Source organism: Elaeis guineensis, chromosome 7 (genome assembly GCF_000442705.2).
Source record: "Elaeis guineensis isolate ETL-2024a chromosome 7, EG11, whole genome shotgun sequence".
NCBI lineage: Eukaryota > Viridiplantae > Streptophyta > Magnoliopsida > Arecales > Arecaceae > Elaeis > Elaeis guineensis.
The window spans coordinates 23,764,109-23,788,554 of NC_025999.2; the positions used below are offsets into that span (position 1 = coordinate 23,764,109).

Consider the following 24,446-nt stretch of genomic DNA (forward strand, 5'->3'; position numbering starts at 1 on the left):
GTTGAGTTCGATGTCCGACCCATATTGCAAAGGACCATTCGCTAGTGTTAGGTCGCTTTGCGGCGAAGAGTGGAAAATTGCTCAATAAGTAGTTCGTCGGACATGTCAACGTCTTGATCCTCGACTGTAGCTAAAGAGTGCGTGTTAGGAGAACCGCATGGAGAACACATTCCAATCTTCGACCGTGGTCGAGCGTCTGTTTGGAGAACACGTTTCGATCCTCGACCGTGACTGAAGAGTGCATGTTTGGAGGACCGCATAGAGAACACGTTCCGATCCTCGATCATAGTCCAGGAGCACGTGTTTGGAGAACCACATGGAGAACACGATCGAGGAGTGCATGGTTGGAGAACCGCATAAAGAACATGTTCCGATCCTCGACTATGGCCGAGGAGCATGTGTTTGGAAGACCACATAGAGAACAAGTTTCGATCCTCGGAGAACACATTCCAATCCTCAACTGTGGCCAAAGAGCGTGTTTGGAGAAACGCATGGCCAAGCGTATTTGGAGAACCGCTTGGAGAACATATTCCAATCCTCAACCATGGCCAAGTGCATGTTTGGACCGCATGGAGAACACGTTCCAATCCTCGACCGTAGTCGAGAAGCATGCGTTTGGAGAACCGCATGGAGAATACGTTTCGATCCTCGATCGTGGCCGAGCACGTATTTGAAAAAACACATGAAGAACACGTTCTGATCCTCGACCGTGGCCGAGCATGTGTTTAGAGGACTGCATGTAGAACACGTTCCGATCCTCAACCATAGTCGAACGCATTTGGAGGATCGCATGGAGAACACATTCCGATCCTCGACCGTGGCCGAGAAGTGCATGTTTGGAGAACAGCATGGGGAACACGTTCCGATCCTCGACCGTGGCCGAGCATGTGTTTGACCACATGGAGAACACGTTCCGATCCTCGACCGTAGCCGAGAAGCACATATTTGGAGAACTACATGGAGAACATGTTCCAATCTTTGACCATGGTCGAGCGCGTGTTTGAAAGACCGCATGAAGAACACGTTCTGATCCTCGACCATGGTCGAGAAGCGCATATTTGGGAACCGTGTGGAGAACACGTTCTAATCCTCGATCATGGACGAGGTGTATATTTTTCGAAAAAAATACATAATTCGATAAAAAAAATGCTTTATTGTTTGATTTAATCAAAATTACAATTCAAGGATGGTAGATACGCAAGTTGTCGGCATTCCAAGTTCTGAAGATCAGAGTTCCGTCCAATCGGCAAAGTCGGTAAACTCCTGGTCGAACTATCTCAACAATGCGGTAGGGGCCTTCCCAATTCGGTGCAAGCTTCGATCGCTCTGTTGGGCGAGAAACCTCGGCTCAACAAAGGACTAGCTGTCTTGCCAAGAAAGACTTTCCTTTAACTCGAAAGTTGTAGTACCGAGCTATCCTCTGTTGATAGTTGAGCATCCGAATCCGTGCTCGCTCTCGAGTTTCCTCCAGCAAGTCTAAACCACTCTCAGCCCAAAGGAATTACTGTTTGCGTCAAATTCTTCCATCCGTAGTGTTGGCAAGCCAATCTCAAGTGGTATGACAGCTTCAGTTCCGAAAGCCAGCTTAAAGGAGATTTCTTCTATTGGAACTCGCTGAGTTGTGTGACATGTGCATAGCACATGATATAGCTATTCAACCTATAATCTCTTGGCTTGCCCCAGACAAGCTTTTAGCCCTTACAGCAAGATCCTGTTCGTCACCTCAACTTCGCGGTTACTCTAAGGATGAGCTACTGAGGTCAGCCTATGGTTGACGCCCAATCCATTGCAGAACCTCTTGAACTTTGGATTATCGAACCATCACCTGTTGTCAGTAATAATTGCTCGTGGCAAGCCGAATCGACAAATGATCGACTTTCACACAAAGTCATAAACCTTGGCTGAGGTGATAGGTATCAGTGCTTCCGCTTCTACCCACTTGGTGAAATAATCGATCGCAACGAGCAAAAATTTCTTCTGCGCCGCTACCGTAGAGAAAGGCCCGAGGATGTCCATTCTTCATTGAACGAAGGACCAAGAGATTGTGATCGAAGCTAGAGGGGTTGAAGGTCGACGTTGAATATTTGAAATCCTCTGGCATTCATCGCACTTACTCATTAGGTCCGTAGCATCTTTCTACATGGTCGGTCAAAAATACTCCTGCCGCAGTACTTTGTGAGCAAGGGCCTTGTCCCCCTAGTGATTGCTACAGATCCCCTTATGGACCTCTCGTAAAACGTACTCGGCTTCTGAGGGGCAGAGATATCGGAGCAAGGGTAAAGTAAAAGACCTTTATACAATCTTCTATCATAGACAAGATATTGAGGCGCGAGGTGTCTCAACCTTTTGGTTTCGTCTCGATCAGCAAGCAACGCCCCGTCTTGTAAAAAACATAAGATTGGATCTACCCAACTCGACTCGAGGTCTGTCTGCATCACTTCGGGCTCTTCAATGCTCGGCTTTTCAAGAGTTTCAAGATATGAGGTTCTTTTTAGATCGATTGCATCTACTATTGCTAACTTTAAAAGTAGGTCGGCTCGCATATTCTCTGTTCTCGGTATCTGCTGAATATTCATAGTGGTGAAGCCAGAGGCAAGATCTTTGACTTTCTGTAGGTACTTTATCATGTTTGGCTCCCAAGCTTCATATTCCCCCTGCACCTGACCGACAATGAGCTATAAGTCGTTGTGAACTCTAAGGTGCCTCACCCCCAGGTCTTTTACCATCTTCAACCCAGTCACTAGCACTTCATATTCAGCTTCGTTGGAGGCAGGAAACTCAAAGCGCAAGACGTATTCTGCAACCATTCCATCTGGGCTTGTTAAGATTAACCCAACCCCCGAACCTGTGGTATTGGATGAACCATCTACATGGAGAAACCAGCATTTGTCAGTTGTTGGAGCTGCTCCCTCGGTGTTCTATCCCTCATTTGGGATGGTACACTCTATAATGAAATCAGCCCACGCCTGGGCTTTGATGGACGGCCGAGATAGGTATTTGATGTCAAATTCTTCTAGCTCGACAGCCCACTTAGCTAATCATCCTTAAGTATTGAGCCGATAAAGTATTGATCTGATGGGCTGGTTGGTGAGGACGACGATGGTGTGTACTTGGAAATATGGGCATAACCTCTTTGAAGATATCACAAGGGCGTAGGTTACCTTCTCAAGCTTCGTGTATCTGGTCTCAATGTCATAGAGTATCTGACTGAAATAGTAGATCGGCTTCTGCACTTTGCCCTCCTGTCGGACGAGGACTGAACTGATTGCGGAAGGTGAGACAGCGAGGTACAAGTACAGTACTTCTCCGGATTCAAGCTTGCTAAGGAGGGGGTGAGCCGAGGTATCTTTTTAGATCATCAAAGGCAGCTTGGCATTCATCCGACCATTGGAAGTTCTTCACCTGTTTGAGAGCTTTGAAGAAGGAAAGACTCCTTTCGACCGACCTGGAGAGGAACCTGTTAAGAGCTACGATTCTTCCAGTTAGGCACTGCACTTCTTTGATCATCCTCGGGAGCTTCATTTCTTGGAGAGCTTGAATCTTTTCCAGATTTGCCTTAATTCCTCGTTGAGACACCATGAAGCCGAGAAATTTGCCGAAAGTGACACCTAATGCGCACTGCTGGGGTTAGGTTTCATTTGAAAGTATCGCAGTGTCGCGAATGTCTCCTTAAGGTCGGTGATATGATGCTCAGCAGCTCTGCTTTTGATAAGCATATCGTCGACATACACCATATTTCTACCGATCTGCTCTTTGAAGACCTTGTTGACGAACCGTTGATAGATCGCACCTACATTATTTAGACCGAATGGCATCATCTTGTAGCAAAAAAGACCTTGATCAATCATAAAAGATGTCTTTTCCTCATCCTCGGAGGCCATCCAAATTTGGTTGTAACTAGAGAATGCATCCATGAATGAAAAGAGTTGATGTCCCGAAGTCACATCCACCAACTAATCAATGCAAGACAAGGGATAGCTGTCCTTTAAGCACGCCTTGTTGAGGTTGACATAGTCGATACATGTGCGCCACTTCCCGTTTGCTTTCTTGATGAGGACAACGTTGGTTAACCATTCCGGATAAGAAACTTCTTGGATGAAACTTGCTTTTAGGAGCTTGTTTACCTCTTCCTATATGGCTTTCTGTCGCTCAGGAGCAAAACTGCATTTCTTTTGTCTGATCGGACAATATTTCGTGTCCACGTTGAGGCGATGTACAATGACCTCCGGATCTATGCCAGGCATAGCAAATACATCAGCATTGGCCCGTAGGAAGGAGATGAGGTGCTGACGATCTTCTTCACACAGATTTGAGCCGACCAGCACCATGTTGTTTGGATCTTCACCAATGGGTACTGAGATTAGGTCTTCCGCTGGTTGGCCTCTTTGTTGAGTTAGTTTGTCCCATGCATCCAACTCATCTACCGACTGTTCTGTAGGTGTTGCTCCACGTAAAGTCGCCATGTAACATTCCTTTGCAAGCTGCTGGTTTCCTTGGAATTCACCGACCCCATGCAAAGTAGAAAATTTTACCATCAAGTGATAGGTCGACACAACAGCTCGGAGGGTGTTCAATCCAAACCGACCTAAGATGACATTGTATACGAACGGACACTTAACTATAAAGTAATTTATTTCACGACAGCTTGCTTCGGAGCTCGTCCGGCTATTATGGTCAAAGAAATGATTCCTTCCACCGGCACCATAGTATCCGAGAATCCGATCAGAGGTGTGTTCCTGTTCGTCAGCAGCTCAGAATACAAGTTCATTCGAATAAAAGCATCATAAAACAAAACATCAACTAAGACTCGATGTACATCATAATTAGTAATATTTAAAAAAACAACCACAGGATCATCATGTAGATACTTTATTCCATCTAGATCGACTTGAGAGAAAGTAACTTCATCGTCGATCTTCATCTTCTTCGTCTCCTTATCTTCAGCTTAATTCGGATCCACGGTGCACCGAGCTGCCCCCCAGAGATCATACGGATCTCCCCCGTTACTAGTTGGTCTCTATGGGGTTTTCTTGTCAAGGAGGCTCGTCACATGGATTCCTCGGGATCTAACATTCGTCAACATATCGGTGAAGGTGTCCACGTCAGATCAGCACCTCAATTTCCTCTCTGAGCTGCTAGCATTCCTCCGTGTCATGCCCGTGATCGCGATGGTATCTGCAGTATTTCCTCGAGTCTCTTTTTCGTGCCAAGATAACCATCCTCCTCGATCGGGGAAGCTCTATTTGCCGCTCTATCTCCATAAGGATCTGGGCTAAGAAGGTGTAAAGCGGAGTGTAGTGGAACCTCCATGGAGGAGACTTAGATCGACGAGGTAGTGCAAGAGACCTAGGTCGGTTGTTTCAAGGTGGGATCCGAGAATGATGAGGCTTTGGTTCTGAGCACCGATGCTACACTCGTCGAAAATCTTTTTTCTTTTGGCTAGCGTTCATATGTGGTGCTCGGCCAAGGTTCTCTCCTTGTCGATCCCATGCTTCTTCGGCTTGGGCATAATTCTCAACCCGTTCCAACATCTTAGCAAAGTCCTTTGGGTAGTTCAAATTAAGTGAAAAGAGAAGATTATTCTGTTGGAGTCTGGCCTTGAATGCGATCATTGCCATAGATTGATCCAAATTTCGGACTTTCAAAGTTGCAGTGTTGAATCGGCTTATGTAGTCTCGCAAAGGCTCATCCTCCCTCTGCTTGATGCTAATGAAGAATCCGAGTTGTGGCACTGTCGGCTACTGCAGACGAAGTATGCGACGAAGAGCCGGCTCAGTTGATGGAAAAAATCTATGGAACCTAGCTACGGGTTGGAGTACCAATGATGAGCTGCCTTCCTCAGGGTTGAGGAAAAAGCTCAGCAAAGAGTCGCATTGCTGGCCCCTTGCAGAAGCATCAAAGTTCGGAGGTTTTTCAGATGGTCCACTAGATCGGCCGTTCCATCATAGGGTTCCATCTGAGGCATCTTGAATCGAGGTGGAAGGGGCTCATCCATGATTTTCTAAGTGGAGGGTCGATGTTGAACCCCAAGTCATCCTCCAATTGCTTCGACGTCTGAAGCGCATCAATCTGCTATTGCATTTCTCGGAGTTTCCTTTCCATTTCATCATACCGGGTTGGTTGGCGTCGAGAAGAAACATAACCCAAGGTTGAGTCCCTCTAGAGATAGAGGTAGGAGACCTCCTAAGGCAGTAGCGAGGTGGACTTGGAGGTCGGCTATGACGACTGGCCCCCGATCTTGGGCTACGAGGGAGCCGATCTACCGATCTTCCTCTACCTGGCTGTGGATTTTCCGCGATGGGAGGCGGCTCTGTGTTTTGTTGCATCTCCCTCACTGCAGCTAAGAGTGCCTGCACCTACTGAACGAGATTGTTGTACTAGTCATGGGAGATTGTCAGTGCTGCTGGAGGATTCTCCTGTATCGATGGCGGTGGCGCATTGGTCTATTGCATATTGTTGGCCTGTCGACTGTTAGAGCATTGTGATGCGTTTGATGCACCCCTTCGCATCCTCATGGCGGCTGATAATAAGCTTCTCCCCTCAAAAAAAGACCTCAAGACTAGTCTCGAAATAGGACCTCAAAACTAATCGAAGAGAGCCCTTCCTCTAGCGCCAACTATTGCTGCCGATCTCTCCGCCTGAGGTCGGTCACCAAGGTTGATGTGGCCGAGGTGAAACCGCAGCTGGAGCTTTGTCTGAACACTTGCAAAACAAGTCCTCACCGAGGGTGGCATTCTTCGATGAAAATCCTCCGACGCTCAAGTCAGGAGATTGGAGAACAATAAGAGGAAAGAGCAAGGAGATTGCATACCTTGAAGGATTCCGAAGACTTAATTTATAGGAGAAGAGTTTGAGTCGTATCCGTCTCGAAGTTCTGATGATTTTCGAATTTGTCGCACAGATTGATTCGGAGAAAAATTTTCTTTTCATGGGAGATCTGATCGCGGAAGAATTCCATTCTATCTAGATTTTTCCAATTTTGGGGAAGGACGGATCTATTAGTGGAAGAATAGCTCAGCCACCACTGATCTAAAATAGGTCGTCAGAGCCGACCCACAGTAGGTCGTCATAGCCAAGGTCATGGAGATATGGTGTAGACATCGATCTCTAGATGATCTAAAATAGGTCGGTCGAGAACAATCTAAGATAGATCGTCTGAGGCCGAAGAACTGAGGTCTGTTGCTGACGGAAAATCCGACTTATCGTCACATCTACGTCCGTGTTGGGTCGTCCATTTTCCATAGCTCAGTCGGAACCAAAGATGTCTCAGCTAAGGCTGAGGTACAGATCTACAACAGTACCCATCATGGCTCCTAAGAATCAGCTCACCCTTTTAGGCTCCTAAGAATCAGCTCATCCTTTTATTTGGTACCCATCATGGCTCCTAAGAATCAGCTCACCCTTTTATTTGGTATTAGAATTTCTCTTTTCGAGAATAGACCCTCAAAATCCGATGTTCATCATGATCTGCATGGTTGACTTGGCCAACTGTTTGATTTGCATGATTTCCACTCTTTTCTTCATGGCAAGTGTGTCCTGCTTCCTCTCCCTGATTCTGACCATCTATTGCATGATTTGCACCTATAACAAAGCTTGAGCCATATCCAATTTGCCAACCTAATAAATTGGATTAGGTATTGGGTTAGAGTTGGATCAAACATTGAATGAACAATAGATCTATGCAAAACCAACCTAGCTAGATTGTTGCCAATCTCGACCTAATGGGCTAGGTTAGGCTTCCATTTCTCAAGCCCATTTAAAATCGGGCTGAGCTTGACCTCGCCAAATTTTAGCTTGGCCCTGCTTAAAAATTTTATATATAAAAATTTAATTTATATAGATTTATACTTAAAATGACATTATATATGTAAAATAAATTAAAAATAAAAAAAGAAAAGGTTAGATGGGAGAGACCCTAAATTCCCTCCCTCCTCTCACACTACCCTAATCCTCTCTACCCCCATCCCCACCCTACATCCGCCCTCTTTCTCTCTCTCTCACTCACCCTCTCTCTCCAAGGCCTCTCTCTCTCTCCAATCTCCATCCCTAGACTCCTCCCCCTTGGCCCTCGGCCAAGTTCTACTTTTCCCCTTAACAAACCTCTCTCTCTTGCCATCCATCCCGATGGCTGGCTTCTTCCACCTCCCCCAATCTCTCCACTTCCAATCTTCTTGGGATGGATTGGGTTGACTTGGATTTGGTGGTCATTAGAGCCAAGCTTGAGACAGCCCAACCTATTGAGCCAATCGGACCAAGCTAGGCTTGAGCCCGACATTTTTACCTTGATATCAGACCTTGGCTCAGCCTGAACCGGGCTCGATCGACAGATGCTCAGTGATAATAATGAAGTCCAAATCAATTTTGCCAGCAAATATTAGAGGCAACACAAATATATATAAAAGGTTGGCGGAACACATTAGACAAGTTATCACGATCTCTACAAATAGATTAGGATTTATTATAACAAAATCAATCAAACATATTATTACATTCTCATTATTTCAATTGGCTAAAAGTTTTAACAAAAAAATTAAGTTAATAAATCAGTTTGAATTTGGAGGGGAAAAAGAGTAAATAATTTGAGGTAGTTATAGAATAAGACATATGGCAATACTATATTGGGAAACAAAGATTTGCACAAGCACCTAATGATGTCAATGTAAAAAAAAAATAATTAGCTTATCATATGAAGAACTTTGAATGGGCCTATCTTAAGGCCCAAAAGAAAATCTTATGCAAGACCAAGGAGGCTAAAGGAACCAACTGGTGATATCCTGGTTTGCAGCAGTAGCAAGTTCTATCAGTAGTTATTTTAAGAAAGGGAAGCCTTCATTCTAGTTGGGCACAAAATAGACACGAAGGCTGCAGAAGCCATATGGTGTATATGTTTATCAATGCTTGATTCTAAATGATAAAAAAAGAAGACAACTGACAATATACCAGAAACATGTCAGATGCATTTGCTCTACAAGTGTTTTAACTTGTAAAGAAAGCACGGCATTCAGTATGGAATCTCATTGGGAACACAAACGACCCCAACTAAGCTAATGGCCATGACTTAAAGTGAAAATGATGGCTGTCTTTTACACATACGCACTTATCAGATTATCTTATACATAAATAATGGAGGGCCAGCAAATGCATATCCAACAAGACTAAAGTTTAATAACCCGCTTATAACTAAAGACATACATATACATTTTTATGTGCAACTGTGCATATAACCCTTGGAATTAAACGTGTGTGGAAGCACCCAGTGTTGTCAAGAATCTTGCCAGGTGGCATGCCTTCAGAGACTAATTTATAAGACTTTTATAACCGAACTTTTGGGTTTTAGTAATATATAGGTATAAAGGAATCTATATAACTTTTATGATTTGAGAAATATCATTGCATCTAAGAGATGCAATTTTGATGCAGAACCAAAAGTCAAAGTTTTGAACTAAAGTTGGGAGATCAACTTTTTATTATTAAGGAATTGGAATTTTAAGTATTTTTACTTAATTCAAATAAGGTAACTTTTTTATTTACATGTAATGTTAAGTAAATGTCAATTTACTTAAATTATATTACATGCAAATAAGTCCTGTTTAACTAATTAACTTACTTCTGTCTGGTTGCCTTTCTTATGTTGTTGCTTGCTAAGTCATGTAGGTGAGCCAACCTAACCAACACGATCTTTAGCAATCGACCTAGGTGATGAACCAACCTAAGCAAGTGATAGATCTAGTGGGCCCATACTTGAACCACCTCTCTCCACCTACAAGTAGAGGCCAAAAGGGCAAAAGGTAAAGGGGAAAGAGGGTCCACTAGGCCTTTCAAAGAAGAAAATGACAATGATGACAGCAATGATGAAGCTTGAACATGATTTGTGTTTCATTTTCCTCATAACTTCTCCATTTATCCATAATTTTATGTTTAATGTTTTTGAGCGTTTACTCATTCTTAGGCCCACATATTTGATTCCTCTAAAGGTGACTTTTCAGCATTCTTAAAATTAAACTTTCTAGGATCTGTTCTGTATTTTTTTCAAGTCTTGTGACTATCTCGTGTTTAAATATTGATTGAAATTCAAGTCCAAAGGTCCTTCCGAAATTTATGGTTTTTTTGGCAAGTTACTTTTTCATGTATTTATTAGAATCTTCTACATCATTTTCAAAATGGTGTTTGCTCTTTTTGGAGATTTTAATAATTGTTCAATATGGCATTAGTGGATCTACACTACTTTTAGCTAGTGAAACAAGAATGAATTCTTAATTAAAAGTGAACCTCTAGCTAGGTGGTATACCAGTGGCCTCACTTGAATTATCTATGAGGAACTTCTGGCTAGGTGACATGCACAAACTCTGGCCAGTGGACCCTGAGGATATGAGTGGCCTCATTAGTATTAGCCATGCAAATAATAAGGGGCCTCATCTGCATTATCGGCGAATGTGGTGGCCTCGCTTGCATCCGCAATGAGGTTTTGAGTGGCCTCTCGAGGGTATAACTGAACTTCATAACTTTCTCATTGTTATTTTAAGTAAAATTTGTTGTTTTGCTTTAACTATCTCATTGTTTCTTCCTTATTGGAGGATATTAATTTCCGGGGGTTTCATTGTCGTAATGATTTAGTGAACCTTCATGTGAACCTATGAAAAATATATAACTTGTGACCTGATGTGAATTATTAAAAACCTTCTTGAAAAATGATGTTAACACTTTTACAATAATTCTCTTTCTTATCGGAACTTTTGGTTTTATTTTAGTGAACCACACTTGGATTTTCAAGATACTTGGAATTGTATTATGATTTAAGAGAGGCATTTTTTAGTGAAAACCTAAAATGTTGACAATGGTAGAATTTTACCAATTGAGCTTCATTGCCCATTTTACAAATTATACAATTTTCAGAGGATTAAGCGATCATAATGAACCTTTTGGAGCATTGGACTGGGTGACTTAAAAGTTGCCTTTTGAGTTTAGTGACTATTGAAGATTTGAAGCTACATCAAAAGCATAGTCTTCCATGCATACTGATATCATTGAAGCCTTGAAGGTATGACATTGTGTACTTGGGATATGTTTAAGTTGTAAAGTGGATCTTGTCTCTTTTTTTTTTGGATTGTAATGTAATCTGTCCTATCTTGTTGGAGCATATGATTTCTTTGACGATTTTAAATCTTAATGATGTTTGATCAATTATGATGGACACAACTCGGGAACTAGAGCAAGTTCTGAGTTTGGAGCATGACATGAAGTGTCATGGTTGAAATGGATATACGGTCATGGAATGTTATGTGATTATAGCGGGCCAGCTAAAGTACAAGAAAAGAATTATAGAAAAAAAAAAATGTTATGGCACTGGATGTTGTACGATGTGGAAAATTGTACAAGGCCCAAGCAGATAATATAATCTTTCCAAAGAACATGTTCAAGGTGAATGTGAGGCAACTCTAAAAGCTAAAGAATACAGAATGAGCAGATCAAAAGAAACTTGAGATTTGCACCTACAGATGTCAGCATGATAGAGGATAAACTAAATAATCAATGCATATGGCATGATAAAGCGGCAATATAAACAAAAGTATGTTGATGCAGCATTTGCAGATGAATGTAAATAAATGCAGTAAATGAACATTTTTCACACATCACCAATGAAGGAAAATTTAGTGTAATCCTTCACCTGATATCCATTAAAGAATATGCTTGCATATGGTCATGGTTCAGAAGAATTAAAGGTAAAAGATCGACACGTGAAGGTTCCAGTCCCAGTTGCTCCAACATGGAAAGAAACCTTTGCCTTACACTATCACAACAGAAGGGTTTACACTTGACTACAAGTCGGGAATTTGGAAGCGCACATAATATCCTTGCCCAAACTTGCAATACTTTGGGTGTTATCTGTAAAGAAATTGATGAATTAGAAGTAGCTTCACAGCTTTGACTTAGGGTAGACTGATGACAAGTGGTAGCTATTTGCAAAGCACTACCTTTGCTAAATTATTGAAGCTCCCAAAGGTAATGAACCCATTGGAAAGAGCTGGTGCTGGAGAAACAGGACCAGCTTCTGGGGAAGGCGTATAGCAAAGAAAACATTCAGGTAGACGAACCAACTCTTCAACATGCCTGCCAAGTAAAATAACCATCATATACAGATAACTTATAAAAAACAAAAAAAAACAAATCTACTGGATGACTGTCAAATCAAACACAAGTTATAAGCTTACTTCTGCTTGGTAGCAGGCGGATCAGCTAATGAGTCTGTAATTCTGTAGTCAATTGTAGGCAAACCAGTTGTATTTGGGTATCCAATCCAAGTTACCTATAAGTAGAACAAAATAGATGGTATTAGAGAGGCAAATGTTATAGGAAATGGTTATTGCAGAAAACTGCAAATCATAACACCAAACATATATGACTTCATTCATTTTTTTTATTAGGGAGTGTGTTGCAAAGTGACCGTTTGAAAATGCAAAGCTTTTGATAGAAAGGGGACACTATTTATTGTCATTTGATTGAAAAAGTTTTGGAAAACAACGACCATTTACAGGATGAGCATGCCCCTGGAAAGATGATGGTGATGGAAGAAGGCATATGGTGGCAATGGCAGCAGCACTTGAGGAGTGCAACACTGCTGGATGGCAAAGATGGAATAAGGATGTTGTTGGCAACAAGCAGGTGGCAGAGAATGAACAGTGGTTATCATGACAAAGGAGAGTGGATGGTGGCACAGGGCACAGTGGTTGCAGAGATAAACCGAGTGGAGGTGCCATGGAGAGAAGTCTAGCGGACGGACAGCATTTCAGGAAGAATGATCAAAATTTTGGCAGTAGACCCTTTGTTTTCTAGTCCTAATTGGCAGAGAAAAATTAACATATGCCAACCATGTCAGGACAAACCAAAAGCAAGGCTGTAAAAACCATTACAAAAATAATACCTGAACAGGGGCAGGCCGGCTGGCCATCATTCCTAATTTATTGTTTGCAGTATGACCTGTGAGTTCTACCAATATATCAACTTTATCATCTCTAGCCATGCTAGCAACCTTCTTCTCATCAATCCCATAAATATCTCTCCATAATCCACCCTTTTTCAAGACCCTATCCTTAAATTTAAGGGTCTTGGCATCTGCCTGAAAGATCATATTAAGAAGCAAATAAGAACAAAAAGAAACACTATCTGCAGAAAAAGAACAGTATTTCCTTACATTACATGATAAGACAAACTATGTAAAATCATCGGAGAAAAAAATGAAAAGCAAAAAAAGGGAAAAAGATGCACTGGCATTCTACGACCAACCTTTGGTTTCCCCAACATATTAAAAATTAACTGCCCAAGACAGTTCATCTGCTACAAACATTTAATCTGAAACTATCAAGAGAAACAAAGAAAAAGGGTAAAAACAACACTAATAGGCACCTTCACAACTGCAGAGTACACGACCACCTTGTAATTTGTATAGTCGTGGTGTGAAAGGGGAGCTTCTATGAAATATGACACAGAATGAGTAAAATAATCAGGGGACACATATCCAATTACTAGTGGCCGTTCTGTATCCTTGGGATTATCCCAACTGGTGTACTGTGGATATAGCTTCATAAAGCGCCTTCCCCATTCACTGTGAAACAACATTAGTATTTAAGAAACAGCAATATGCAAAAGGGATGCATCTATAACAAGGTAAAACAGCAGTTACATAAAAGCAGCTGTAAGTCACTTCTATATTTTAAAACAATTAGCAATATGAACAACAAGAGGAAAGCAGGTAGTAATTGGGTAGTATTTAGCTCAGTTTCCTGAAGCAACAGCGGGCAAAGGAATAAAGGTACAAGGTTGCAGATCTCTCAATAATATTTAGAATAAGGAAATGCCTCACAAGTGAACACAGGTTCCAAAGCAGGTGCAACACCATAGGCAGAAGTTTCCTGCTACTATGGTATTTAGTGCAAAATGGCAGCAGGGAAAACCAACTTCGGCGATAGTTTAAAAGAAGAATGATGGTTTAACACAGGTTCCAATTCTAAAGTATAATTATTTGATCAATGTAAATGATGGATCTTCTAAGTTCTAACTGATTTAACAGTACAGGAAGAACTTCCAGCTTCCTTGAAGTATATTAACATTTTCAGACTGTTGGGCGGTACATACGCAACTGAGAAGCTATATACATATCACATTCTCATGTATTTATATAAAACTATAATGCTGTGTTCTAAAATTCAACAAAACTAACCAGGTGACTAATGAACAATTCTCCACTACATACAAGCACTAGATACACAGTTTAGGTGGTTTCTTTTTTTCTTTTGTTTTTTTTTTTTTTTTGAAGGAAGGGTGAAGGGGTAAAGTGAGGATAGGGACTAAAATGGATATGTCATTATCTAATCTCTGAAGCACTTTAATAAATTTACTCTTCATATTTGCAAAAGAAGAACCTTTCCACTCCTGCCTATCACTCAACTTTGAGCAGATGTCCTCGAAGAAATAGTAGTTCAAAAAATTGTGTATCTACAGTGACTAAGGTGCAGCATGAATCTAGAAGAAACAACAAAGACCTTGATTGATCCTTTAACAAGTGATGACCATCATGTTACTATTTTGACATGTATAATGATCCCACACCACATAAACGTATACCTAACACAAAGTGCTAAAATTCTAAAAGAACGATGTGGTTTTAAAAGCAAATATACGAACCACTGATCAGATCATGACACGCAAATGCTTTCTTGCCTTGCGATGTGCACTTGTTATAGGGGTGAAACCAGTTATATATCAATATCATAGTCACCTAAGCTTGAAAGTGTAACTACTAATAAAATTCATTCAAGGTTCGAAGGAGGAACAGGAACCCTTTGAAAAGGAAAGCTGGCAGTTGACCAGAACAGATATTTTAAATTATTCCATCTAATAGTGGGTGCAAGGTTCAGCATACATTTATTTGGCTGCCTGTCCTATAATGTTAGATTACAAGAATAGGAAATATCATACAATAAAGGTCTAACAGAGTGGGTAATTGAGCCACCTATAATCTAGCAGAATGCCAGTGTTCCATCAAAATATATTTCCAGCAAGAAACTAAAGGTTTATAACATTGAAACTAAAGGCACAAGCCATCTGAACCAACAAATTACTAAGACAATATGTTTACATGACTAAATGGCAAAAGCATATACATTACAGCTAGAAGGGGCTAGAAACAGAAAGTTTCCTGCCTCACAAGGGAAGCAGTACTCCAGACCAAGCAAAAACCTAATATGAGAAAAATGACTCGGAAGTAACAACCTCTAGTATAACAAAAGTGTAAAACAAATGAAAACAAATAATGACAATATTTATAGATCGATATCTCCCAAGTTCATACTCTGATATTAAGACAGCAAAGCAAGTGGCACTTGCAAAATTGGCTTCATTTATGTCTTCCAATGAAAAATGTGAGTATTCAAAATGAAACAAAGTCAAACCCTTTTTAAATATAAATAGTAAAAATTAGTTTAATTCTAGGTAATCCTTTGTACCTGTGAGCCTCAAAAAGCTTATCATCTGAGCCCTCATGTATATAGTTCATAGCAAGCAATCGGTTCTGAAAATAGGTCATAGTCCAGAATTAGTACAGAAAGTATTAAAACAGGGATGAAAAGAGAAAGCTTATAAGAATGAAGCAGCACAGGATTTCAGCAAGTTTATAAGAATAAAGCAGCACAGAATTTCAGCATCCATCCCCTTGATAATACATAATCACCCTAAGCAAAGTTCAAAGATTAACAAAAGGAAGTAATATATCCCATTATGTGAAGAAATGTTGTAGAGTACATAACATACTAAAACTAGCTGCAGCACAAGCTTTGGCAGAATGACTTAAGCCATAGCAGTCATTCACAATAGAATGACTTGAGCAATAGCAGTCATTCACAATAGAACGACTTGAGAAATAGCAGTCATTCGCAATGCTACAGTACAATTTATAATAATAAAAATGGTTGAAACCACATTAACTGTCAATGAACTAAACAATCTGGCAACTGCACCAGCTAATGGTAGAAGGTTAGCAAGCAATGACTAGAAAATGTGATTATAACTTAATAGAACTGTTAAGCGCATGCCAAGAAACAACAATTATTTCTTGCTTAGAAGAAGCAAGTCAAATAATCAGAGAAAAAAAGAAACTACGAACAGTTTCCATTAACTAGAAGAAGACAAATTAATAAATAATAGTAAAGGAAAGGTCATTTTAAGGTGTTAGAAATGGCAAATACACACACACACACACACATATATATATAAGAACAGTGAAATTATAACTAGCCATCAGGAGATTTGATGGTTTATATTTGCAGCATGATAACATCAAAAATTAGTCTTAAGCACTAATTTCATTGCACAAATGATGAAGTTCATGATGTATGCAATTAGCACAAGGTTCGCAGACTTAGTACTCGAACCCGTGCCAATTGCCAACCGATACGGTACGGTATCGTATCATATCAGACCGTACGGTACTGTATATAAAAAATCAAAAAAAAATTCCACCCAACAGCACCCAAAAAAAAAAAGAAAATCGGACCGAATTGGCCCCAAACCATACCGAACCGGACCGAACCGCCCGATATCAGATAGTTCTGGCCAACACCGTACCGAACTGATCGGTTCGCCTGGTTCAAGCCATTTTTCGAAAATCCGATCAGAATCGGACCGATTTCCTGTCAGTACGGTACGATACGAGATATACCGGCCGGTTCGGATCAGTACGGAATACCATGGATTAGCAGATGATTATTCTAAATGGATGAGACAAGAACAAGCTGGTGTTGATTCCTAAATAATAGATATGCAAGGAAAGTTCTGAAAAACATGAGTATAAAAATCAATCAAACATAGAAGCACGTTGGGGTGTATGTACCACTACAGCACCCAAGCTTAATCCATGTTTTTCCACTTTGCACCAACTACACGTCTAGGCAACCACCAATTTTTTTTTTTATTTTCAAGTATTTTAGATGCTGCAGACCAATGGTTAAAGTGAGAATTTGCATTTTAAAGAGTCATCCACATATCTTGCAACAACAAGATCTGGGTTCTGATCCCATTGATAACATGATAACTCCTATATTATTTAAAATTGTATCGGGAATCTAGTGAGCAGACCTTAGTCATAATTGAAATCAGGAAGTACCATAAATATTGGCATAATAAATACCTCAAAGATGTAAAGGTTAGAGTTAATGAAGTTTAATTTTGTAGTGTTGCTCACCGCTTGCTTTAACGAAATAAGAACTTATCCGATCAAAATATGGCTGCAAATATTTAGGGGTCAAAGCATCTGCAATTAAGAGAGTCAACCGCAAATGAAGACTAGAGAAGGTTCTAACAAAGAAAAGGGCTTAGATTTGTGCAAAGGATTGGAAAGAGAACCAGAGTAGAGGCATGGGAGAAAGCAATATGATAAGATGATTAGAAATGCTTACACTGATATTTAGTTTCGATAAAAGCATAAGATCAAACAAGGGCAACATAAAGATGATCCCAACTACATCTATAAGGCTTGTAAAGTTTCATTCTAGTATAACAGATTCATTAGATTCTAAATGAAAAATAATTGCGAAGACTTCGATAAAACAGGTGGCCTTGGTATATGACATTAGCAGTTATAGCGATGCATGATCAAAGTGGGAGAAAACAATATGAAGCAGGTGTATTTGGGGGAACAAGATACAGTGCATCACCCTAAACAGAACCTTTTGCTGGCAAGCTTAAAGAAGCATGAAGTGTAATAGATGATACCAAAAACTGTTAAGTCATAATTATATATATTCTACATTTTGTGCAAGTGGCAAAGCACATGAATTGCTTGTAGTGGTCATTATCCAACAACATGCAAAATATTTGGGAAAGCATGCTACCAGCCAAAGATTCAGATCCTAGCAGGACGTCCCGCAGGACACCGAAACAAGGTACCATCTCATGTGTCGGGATAGAGCCATCCTACTAGTATCCCAACATCCTGATCGGGATGTCTTGAGACATCCTCTATCCCAAGTGTTAAGATGGGGTGGGACAATGGTGCATCCCGTTCTATGGAAAAACGATAGCCCCGTCCCACAGGATTTAAAACCTGCTACTAGCATCTATAAAGCACGGACGTGGATTTGGGATATAGAAATATGATATGAGAAAAGTGGGCAGTGATACAACCAGGATAAACCAATGAATATAAACATATATGTATGTATGTACATATGTATGTATGTATGTATGTATGTATGTATTTTATATTCATACATGCATGCACATTACAAAAGCATATATACATATGTATGCATGTAAAAAGAATACCTATAAATAATATAGCCTGTACATTATAATATCCTCTTTTACAAGCTCATCTTTTGATCATCATTCAAATCCTGATACCAATCCATACTTTTTATTTAAATATTAACATCCTGACCATCATCATTAAAAGGTTATTGAAAAGAAAGAAAAAGTCCTAGTGCTTATGTTCGGAGGTATTGGAAAGTATTTCTAGAGGATTCCAGGAGTCTCAAGAATGTTTTTCTAAATTTGGAAAAATAGGATACTTTACACAAGTAACAGACACATATCCGAGAAGTATGTGACAAGTATTAGTATCCAATACATAAACCAATATGGACATGGCAATTGATTTGAAATATCCATGCTTCCTAGGGCAGCATTAAATGCCTGAATTTTAAGAATCATTCATGTATCTCAAGAAGAACAAAAGGAAGCTTTCAGTCTACCAAGTTGAGTAAGAAAACATTTAGTCAGTTTTATGTAAATATGGTCAGAACCTAATCATTTAACAAAATGAGAACCATAAAATGGAAATAATACCTGGCCTGCATTACGTGAATCAGGATCAATCTGAAGGCATCTCTCATATGCCTCTATAGCCAGAGAAATATTGCCTGCATCTCTGTAAAGCACCCCTAAACATCGAAAAATGTTAACAATAAATATGTGAACAAGAAAATTAATTCCTTAATCCACTTATCAAATTAGTGCAATTCATTCATTAACAGAAACCATGAAACTTATATACTATATACCAAATTCCTGCAAAAAGAATGACAAAAATAACAATGATAATAATAATAAAGTATTAACGGGTGATCAACAGATTAATAAACAACACTTACTGGCTTCTACAGGATGAGCATAATGGAGAATATTCAAGTATACATTTTGGCAGTTACTATTTGGTGGTTGAAATCCACTTTAGGCAATTGCGACAGGCCTAAGATGTTCATAGCAAATTTGTTTCAAGCAGATAAATAATGCAGCTGAAACAGCAACGGAGAATTCTTCCCACTCAAATTTCTTTGAAAGCTATGATAAAGTTCTGACAGAAGAGCTTAGCTGCTTCCTTCTGTTACATGAAATTTGATGACAAAGCCTCTGCTGCATAAAGGAGTTAGTTCCAGCCTTCTGAATTTAAATTTGACATGTTGGTCGGTAGTGCCTCGTCTTTTCTTGATTAAAATGTACTTCAATCAAGAAGTGTATCTGCCTTAAAACTTAGAAAACTTTCTTTTTCAATGGAAAGAAACTTGCAAAACTTTAATACACATCATCTAGTATGCAGTGTTGCTGGAATCAGATGAAAATAAAAAGACTACAGCAGCTTCCATTAATCAATGCATGCCATCATGAGATGCTTGAAAAATCATAGGTTTGGGAGCAAGGTTCACCGACCTAGTAAAGGGAGGGTGTACCAGCCAGCAACAAGTTCAGCAATGGCACACGTCTGTACCATGCCATTCCAAGACATATCGACAAAGGGAGAGACAGCAGGGAAGGAGAGAGAGGAAAAGGGAGAAAGGAGAGGAGTTTTGGGTGGGGGGGTTGTGGTGCGTGCATGAAGGGAGGGACATGGAGGAGGAAGAGAGGAACAATTATTGGACGTGAAAAGAAGGAATGGAACAATTATTAATCTGGAAATCAATCTGCACAAGAATTCAAGGCGATTACAAATCTAGCAGTAAATTCTAAGGTTTACACCGTCTATGCCAATTAATTAGTGAATAATGATGCCCATCTAGCAGTAGTAGCAAAGTACCAGATGAAATTATTATATGATCCATCCAGACCAGAATTCATTTATCAATTTATCTTTAAAATATCACATTGCTGAAGTTTCTTTAGAAAAATCAATTAAATTGATAAATAAACATAATCAAAGTAAGAACAGGTAAGCCTTGTCTGTCGAACTCAAATGATAAAAGCTAACCATGTCTCTGGAAAGTAGTATTACTTCTTCAATATAATGAGAGAATATCCTCCAAATTCTACTATACTTTTAAAATTAAACCAGGTATTTTCAGTTATTCATGCCTTGGTTTTCATTAAAATGTTATAGCATCATTATCACCATCATATGATCAAATCTCTCTCAACCACAGATTAGTTTGTTTACAAACACAATACCAATTCTCTAAATAAGAAGAAGCAAATCAAGAACCATAGAAAGAAGAAAAAGAATTCAACAACTACCTAAGTTATTATACGCTTCTGCATATGTAGGATTGGTTACAATGGCTTTCTCAATCATGCTTGCAGCAGCATCCATTTTACCCTACAATTATAGATAGATCAAATCACTCCAAAAAACAATAGTTTTCAATTTTGTGCATAGGATGCATGAGTCTGCAAGAGCAAACCTGAACAGTATAAACAACTCCAAGGTTGTTTAATGACTGTGAGAAGTTAGGTTTAATTGATAAAGCCATCTATACACATAACAAGAAGTGAAAAATGTCATCTGAGAGAAATGACACAAACAATTACAAACAAAACACTACATAAAGAATATATTGAAGTAATTGACTCGCTCAACTAATGTGATAGAACTCACCTGATAACATTCCACAGCTTTGTCGAGATTATCTTTATCCTTATAAATTACTCCTAAATTGTTGCATGCCTCCGCACAATGAGGATTGAAGTGTAGTGCAAGTTCATAAAATACAATTGCCTTCATAGATAGATTTTCAACATTTTAGGTACAGGTGAAAATAACTTAAAGAATTCAATGGAGCTTGAGTTTAAAAAAACACCAATCCTGCAAATATAATCAAAGAGAACAATAAATCTGGAATAACAAACTGGGAGGATAGGTAAAACAATATAAGTTGTAGATGCACATGTAATCAAATGCCTTCTTCAGGATAATTAGATGATAAACGTATAAATTGAAACAAGATAATGAGCTTCTCTTTGACTGACCTTGTCAAATTTCAGCATTTCGCCATATGCAACACCAAGATTATACATCGCATCAGCATAGTGCCAATTGTAATACAATGCTTTCTTGTAGTATGCCACTCCTTGGTTGATATCACCTTCCAGTTTAACCTGATCACATACTACAGCATTATAGTTACTTGTGCTTAAAAAAAAAAAAAAAAAAAAAATCTTGTACCTTCTTTTGTTATAAAACTTCATAAAGAAGTTCATTTTGAAGTAGTGGACAAGAAGAAAGCAGTGAATATTAGCACAACTATAATGTGTCAACAGAACAAGTTCAATAAGATAATAGGACCAGACTCAGATAATCAAAAAAAACAGAAAAAAGAAAATGAAAAGACTTGGTTGGCTTGAGAGGGATAATAACAGGAAAATATGACAGCATACCAAGTAGCATATAGCTATACTTGTTTTGTAACAAAACAGACAAGAATAACACATAAATTAAAATAACACTTGACACATATGACAGGATAAGCACGCCAAGTTGCCAACCATCATCACCAGGCTAGAAGCCAAAGATACTCATATGAAGGCTGCAACAATTGAGTTTTAGGTATGTAGATAAAAGACAATCTTCTTCCAAACAATAGGTTGTATGGAAGAGTAACTATTACAAGGACAAGCGACGAAAATTTGAAACCAATTAACATCACTGGAGTTTTGTAAGCAATTTGCTCATTTCCAAGTGAAAAGCAAGCTTCAAGCTCAACAACATCAGATGCATAGCCCTTAGGATGCATTTAGGAAAATCACAGTTATTGTCCAATGTACGTGGAAAAATTCAAAATGAGTGCTCAATGAAGGTGCACAAGGTAGCTCAATGCACAACTTTCACCACATAAAGATTGTGGCTTGTGGATATTACCAAAACATATTTATTGTGAGAAGAAGAAAAGGATAGTATTTGATGTAGAGCTCAACATTCACAACCAGGACTCATGAACTTGCCCAAACCCTAGGTGTCCGATCCAAATTTTTGAACACAAACAAATTCAAATCAAAATAAATCCAGATCTTACAATGATATGGTTGGGCTACCATTGACAAGCTACATTGGTTAGGCTGGGAAAGGACCATCGACTTCACTCTCATTCATGATTGCCGCCGTCATGCTATTGCCAGTTCATCCCGGAAGATAAAAGTGGAGGGATGGAAGGGTGGAAGAGAACTAGAAGTCAAACGCTAAGTGTTGGTCCAATAGTGGAGGCATGGGGAATAAATGGTTGGCACCAAACAGTGAGTCAGCGAGTGTTGGTCAAATAGTGGGAAGTGAGATGGATAGTGATAGCAAAGCTGGTTTTCTTCCATTTCTTTTCTCCACTCTCCTCTACACATCCTCTTGCTCTACCTCCTCCTGTACTTCTCCACGCCTCCTCTTGTATTCATATGCCTCTCTCCTCCACTTTGCTTCTCTCATCCTCCATCGTCCTCCTCTCCAAGAACTATCTCGGCAGTTCCCTACATACCCACTTACTACCTTAGCACTATAAGTCCCTTGGTTGCCCATAATTAGCAACTGCTTTTCACAATCTTGCAAGAGAGTGATGTTCGGGGAGCAAGGGTGTAACTTTTAATTTTTTTTCTATTTTAACTAGGTTGACCAAGATCTTACCCACCCATATTACTGGCCCTAATTGAATAATCTAAGAGTCTAGTTCCTAAGGTTATATTTGGGTATACCTAGGTATTAAGGTTTGCTAAGTATATGTATAGCTCAAAGTATACAACCATAGTTGCTGTATATGCATCTAATATTTATTTTGACCCTTGTAATGTTTATATATGTACACATACACATATAACGCTGCAAATTATGAAACTTAAGCGGTTAATTTTCACACCTAAGTTTATGCAGCTATATGATTCTTAAACTTGTGACCTCAAGGTTATCTCCTATCTCTATCATACAATTGTTCCTCTCTCTTCTTTCAAATTTCTTTATTACTTAAACCTTTAAATGTATTTAATGTAGCCACTAGACCTATTCATTGGCTGGACAACCTACCCAGCCTGCTCAAGCCCAAAGCATTTCAGATGGACCTAGGCTTGAATTAAGCCTGGCAAGCCAAGTCGAGCTTGAAATATGAGCCTGCTTGTTAAACAGGCTGGATTCAAGTTAGATTGGCCCGACCCAAGCCCAGTCCGAGCCCAAATAGTACATATCATATACGGGCTCTTAGACCTGGATCTTCCTCTCTAAGGAGCTCCTTCGCAATCTTGCCCCTGATTTCCCCTGATCGGCCTCCTTCTGTCTCAAAGATCCTTCTCGTACTCTAGCACTTCAAGGCCTCGCTCAGCGATTGCTCCATCCAAAGTTGACTGCAGCTCATTCAAGCCAAAAGTGTCAGCAACAAGTTCCCTGAGCTCACCTTGAGCTGTCTACTCTGTTGGATATTCTTCCACTAGCTGGGCTTGATGTGGATGAGGATATGAGAGATCTGGTGGATCTCGTCCATTACCAGTGCCGACGGTCAGTGGCTACTACTATTTGGTGAAGGCAGTGCTCTGAGGCAACAGTCTTAACATCATCCATGAGATAGTGAGGACATGAGAGATCTGGTGGATCTCGTCCATTACCAGTGCCAATGGTCAGTGGCTGCTAGTATTTGGTGGAGGCAGTGCTCTGAGGCAACAGTCTTAACATCATCCATGAGATAGAGCGGGGGATCGTCCTTAACCAATCCAAGTTGGAGGCAGTGTTCGAAAGATTGGGGCTGGACAACTTCTAGAGCTACCCCATGGAGACTGAGTTGGTGGAGTGCGAGATTGGCGACTGTGTGGCCAAGAAATGGACAGCAATGATGATCGCCCTCGTTGGCCTCATCTATTACACCAAATGCATCCTCTACGGCACTTCTACCCCGAGATTGAAGTTTGCCGAAACATTTAGCTTCTCGACAATAGATCTCACGGTCCTCATCAACTTCCAGTGCCCGATTCTTGCTTGAGCTAATGCAGGATCCTATCATGGTGGCAAGCAAGCAGACATATGATTGGGATCCCGTTAGCCGGTGGATCGCTTGAGGAGCAAACCTAGGCCCAACTTGAAAGCTCGAAGCCTAATAAGTTGCAGGCTCAAGCTTGGAAAGTAAGCTCAACGGCTCAGCTCGGCTTGGCTCGAGCCTAACTAAATAAGGTGGTTTCTTGGGCAAGCCCAGCTCAACCCGCATGTTGATCAAGTCGAATAGCCACTA

At 40.0% G+C, this 24,446-nt stretch overlaps 1 protein-coding gene across 3 annotated transcripts in view; it reads right to left on the reverse strand.

Moving 5' to 3' along the window:
* LOC105061459 (probable UDP-N-acetylglucosamine--peptide N-acetylglucosaminyltransferase SPINDLY) overlaps nt 1-24,446 on the reverse strand; it is a 39,435-nt gene that overhangs the window by 8,113 nt on the left and 6,876 nt on the right. For all 3 annotated transcript variants that reach the window (XM_010945509.4, XM_010945511.4, XM_010945510.4), the window contains 11 exons: nt 21,229-21,357; nt 20,858-20,977; nt 20,664-20,732; nt 20,497-20,578; nt 18,838-18,932; nt 15,501-15,565; nt 13,402-13,600; nt 12,920-13,114; nt 12,210-12,304; nt 11,973-12,108; nt 11,666-11,883 (listed from right to left, as the gene is read on the reverse strand). In XM_010945509.4, coding sequence (XP_010943811.1) covers nt 11,666-11,883; nt 11,973-12,108; nt 12,210-12,304; nt 12,920-13,114; nt 13,402-13,600; nt 15,501-15,565; nt 18,838-18,932; nt 20,497-20,578; nt 20,664-20,732; nt 20,858-20,977; nt 21,229-21,357 — 1,403 coding nt within the window. The remainder of the gene's footprint in view (nt 1-11,665; nt 11,884-11,972; nt 12,109-12,209; nt 12,305-12,919; nt 13,115-13,401; nt 13,601-15,500; nt 15,566-18,837; nt 18,933-20,496; nt 20,579-20,663; nt 20,733-20,857; nt 20,978-21,228; nt 21,358-24,446) is intronic.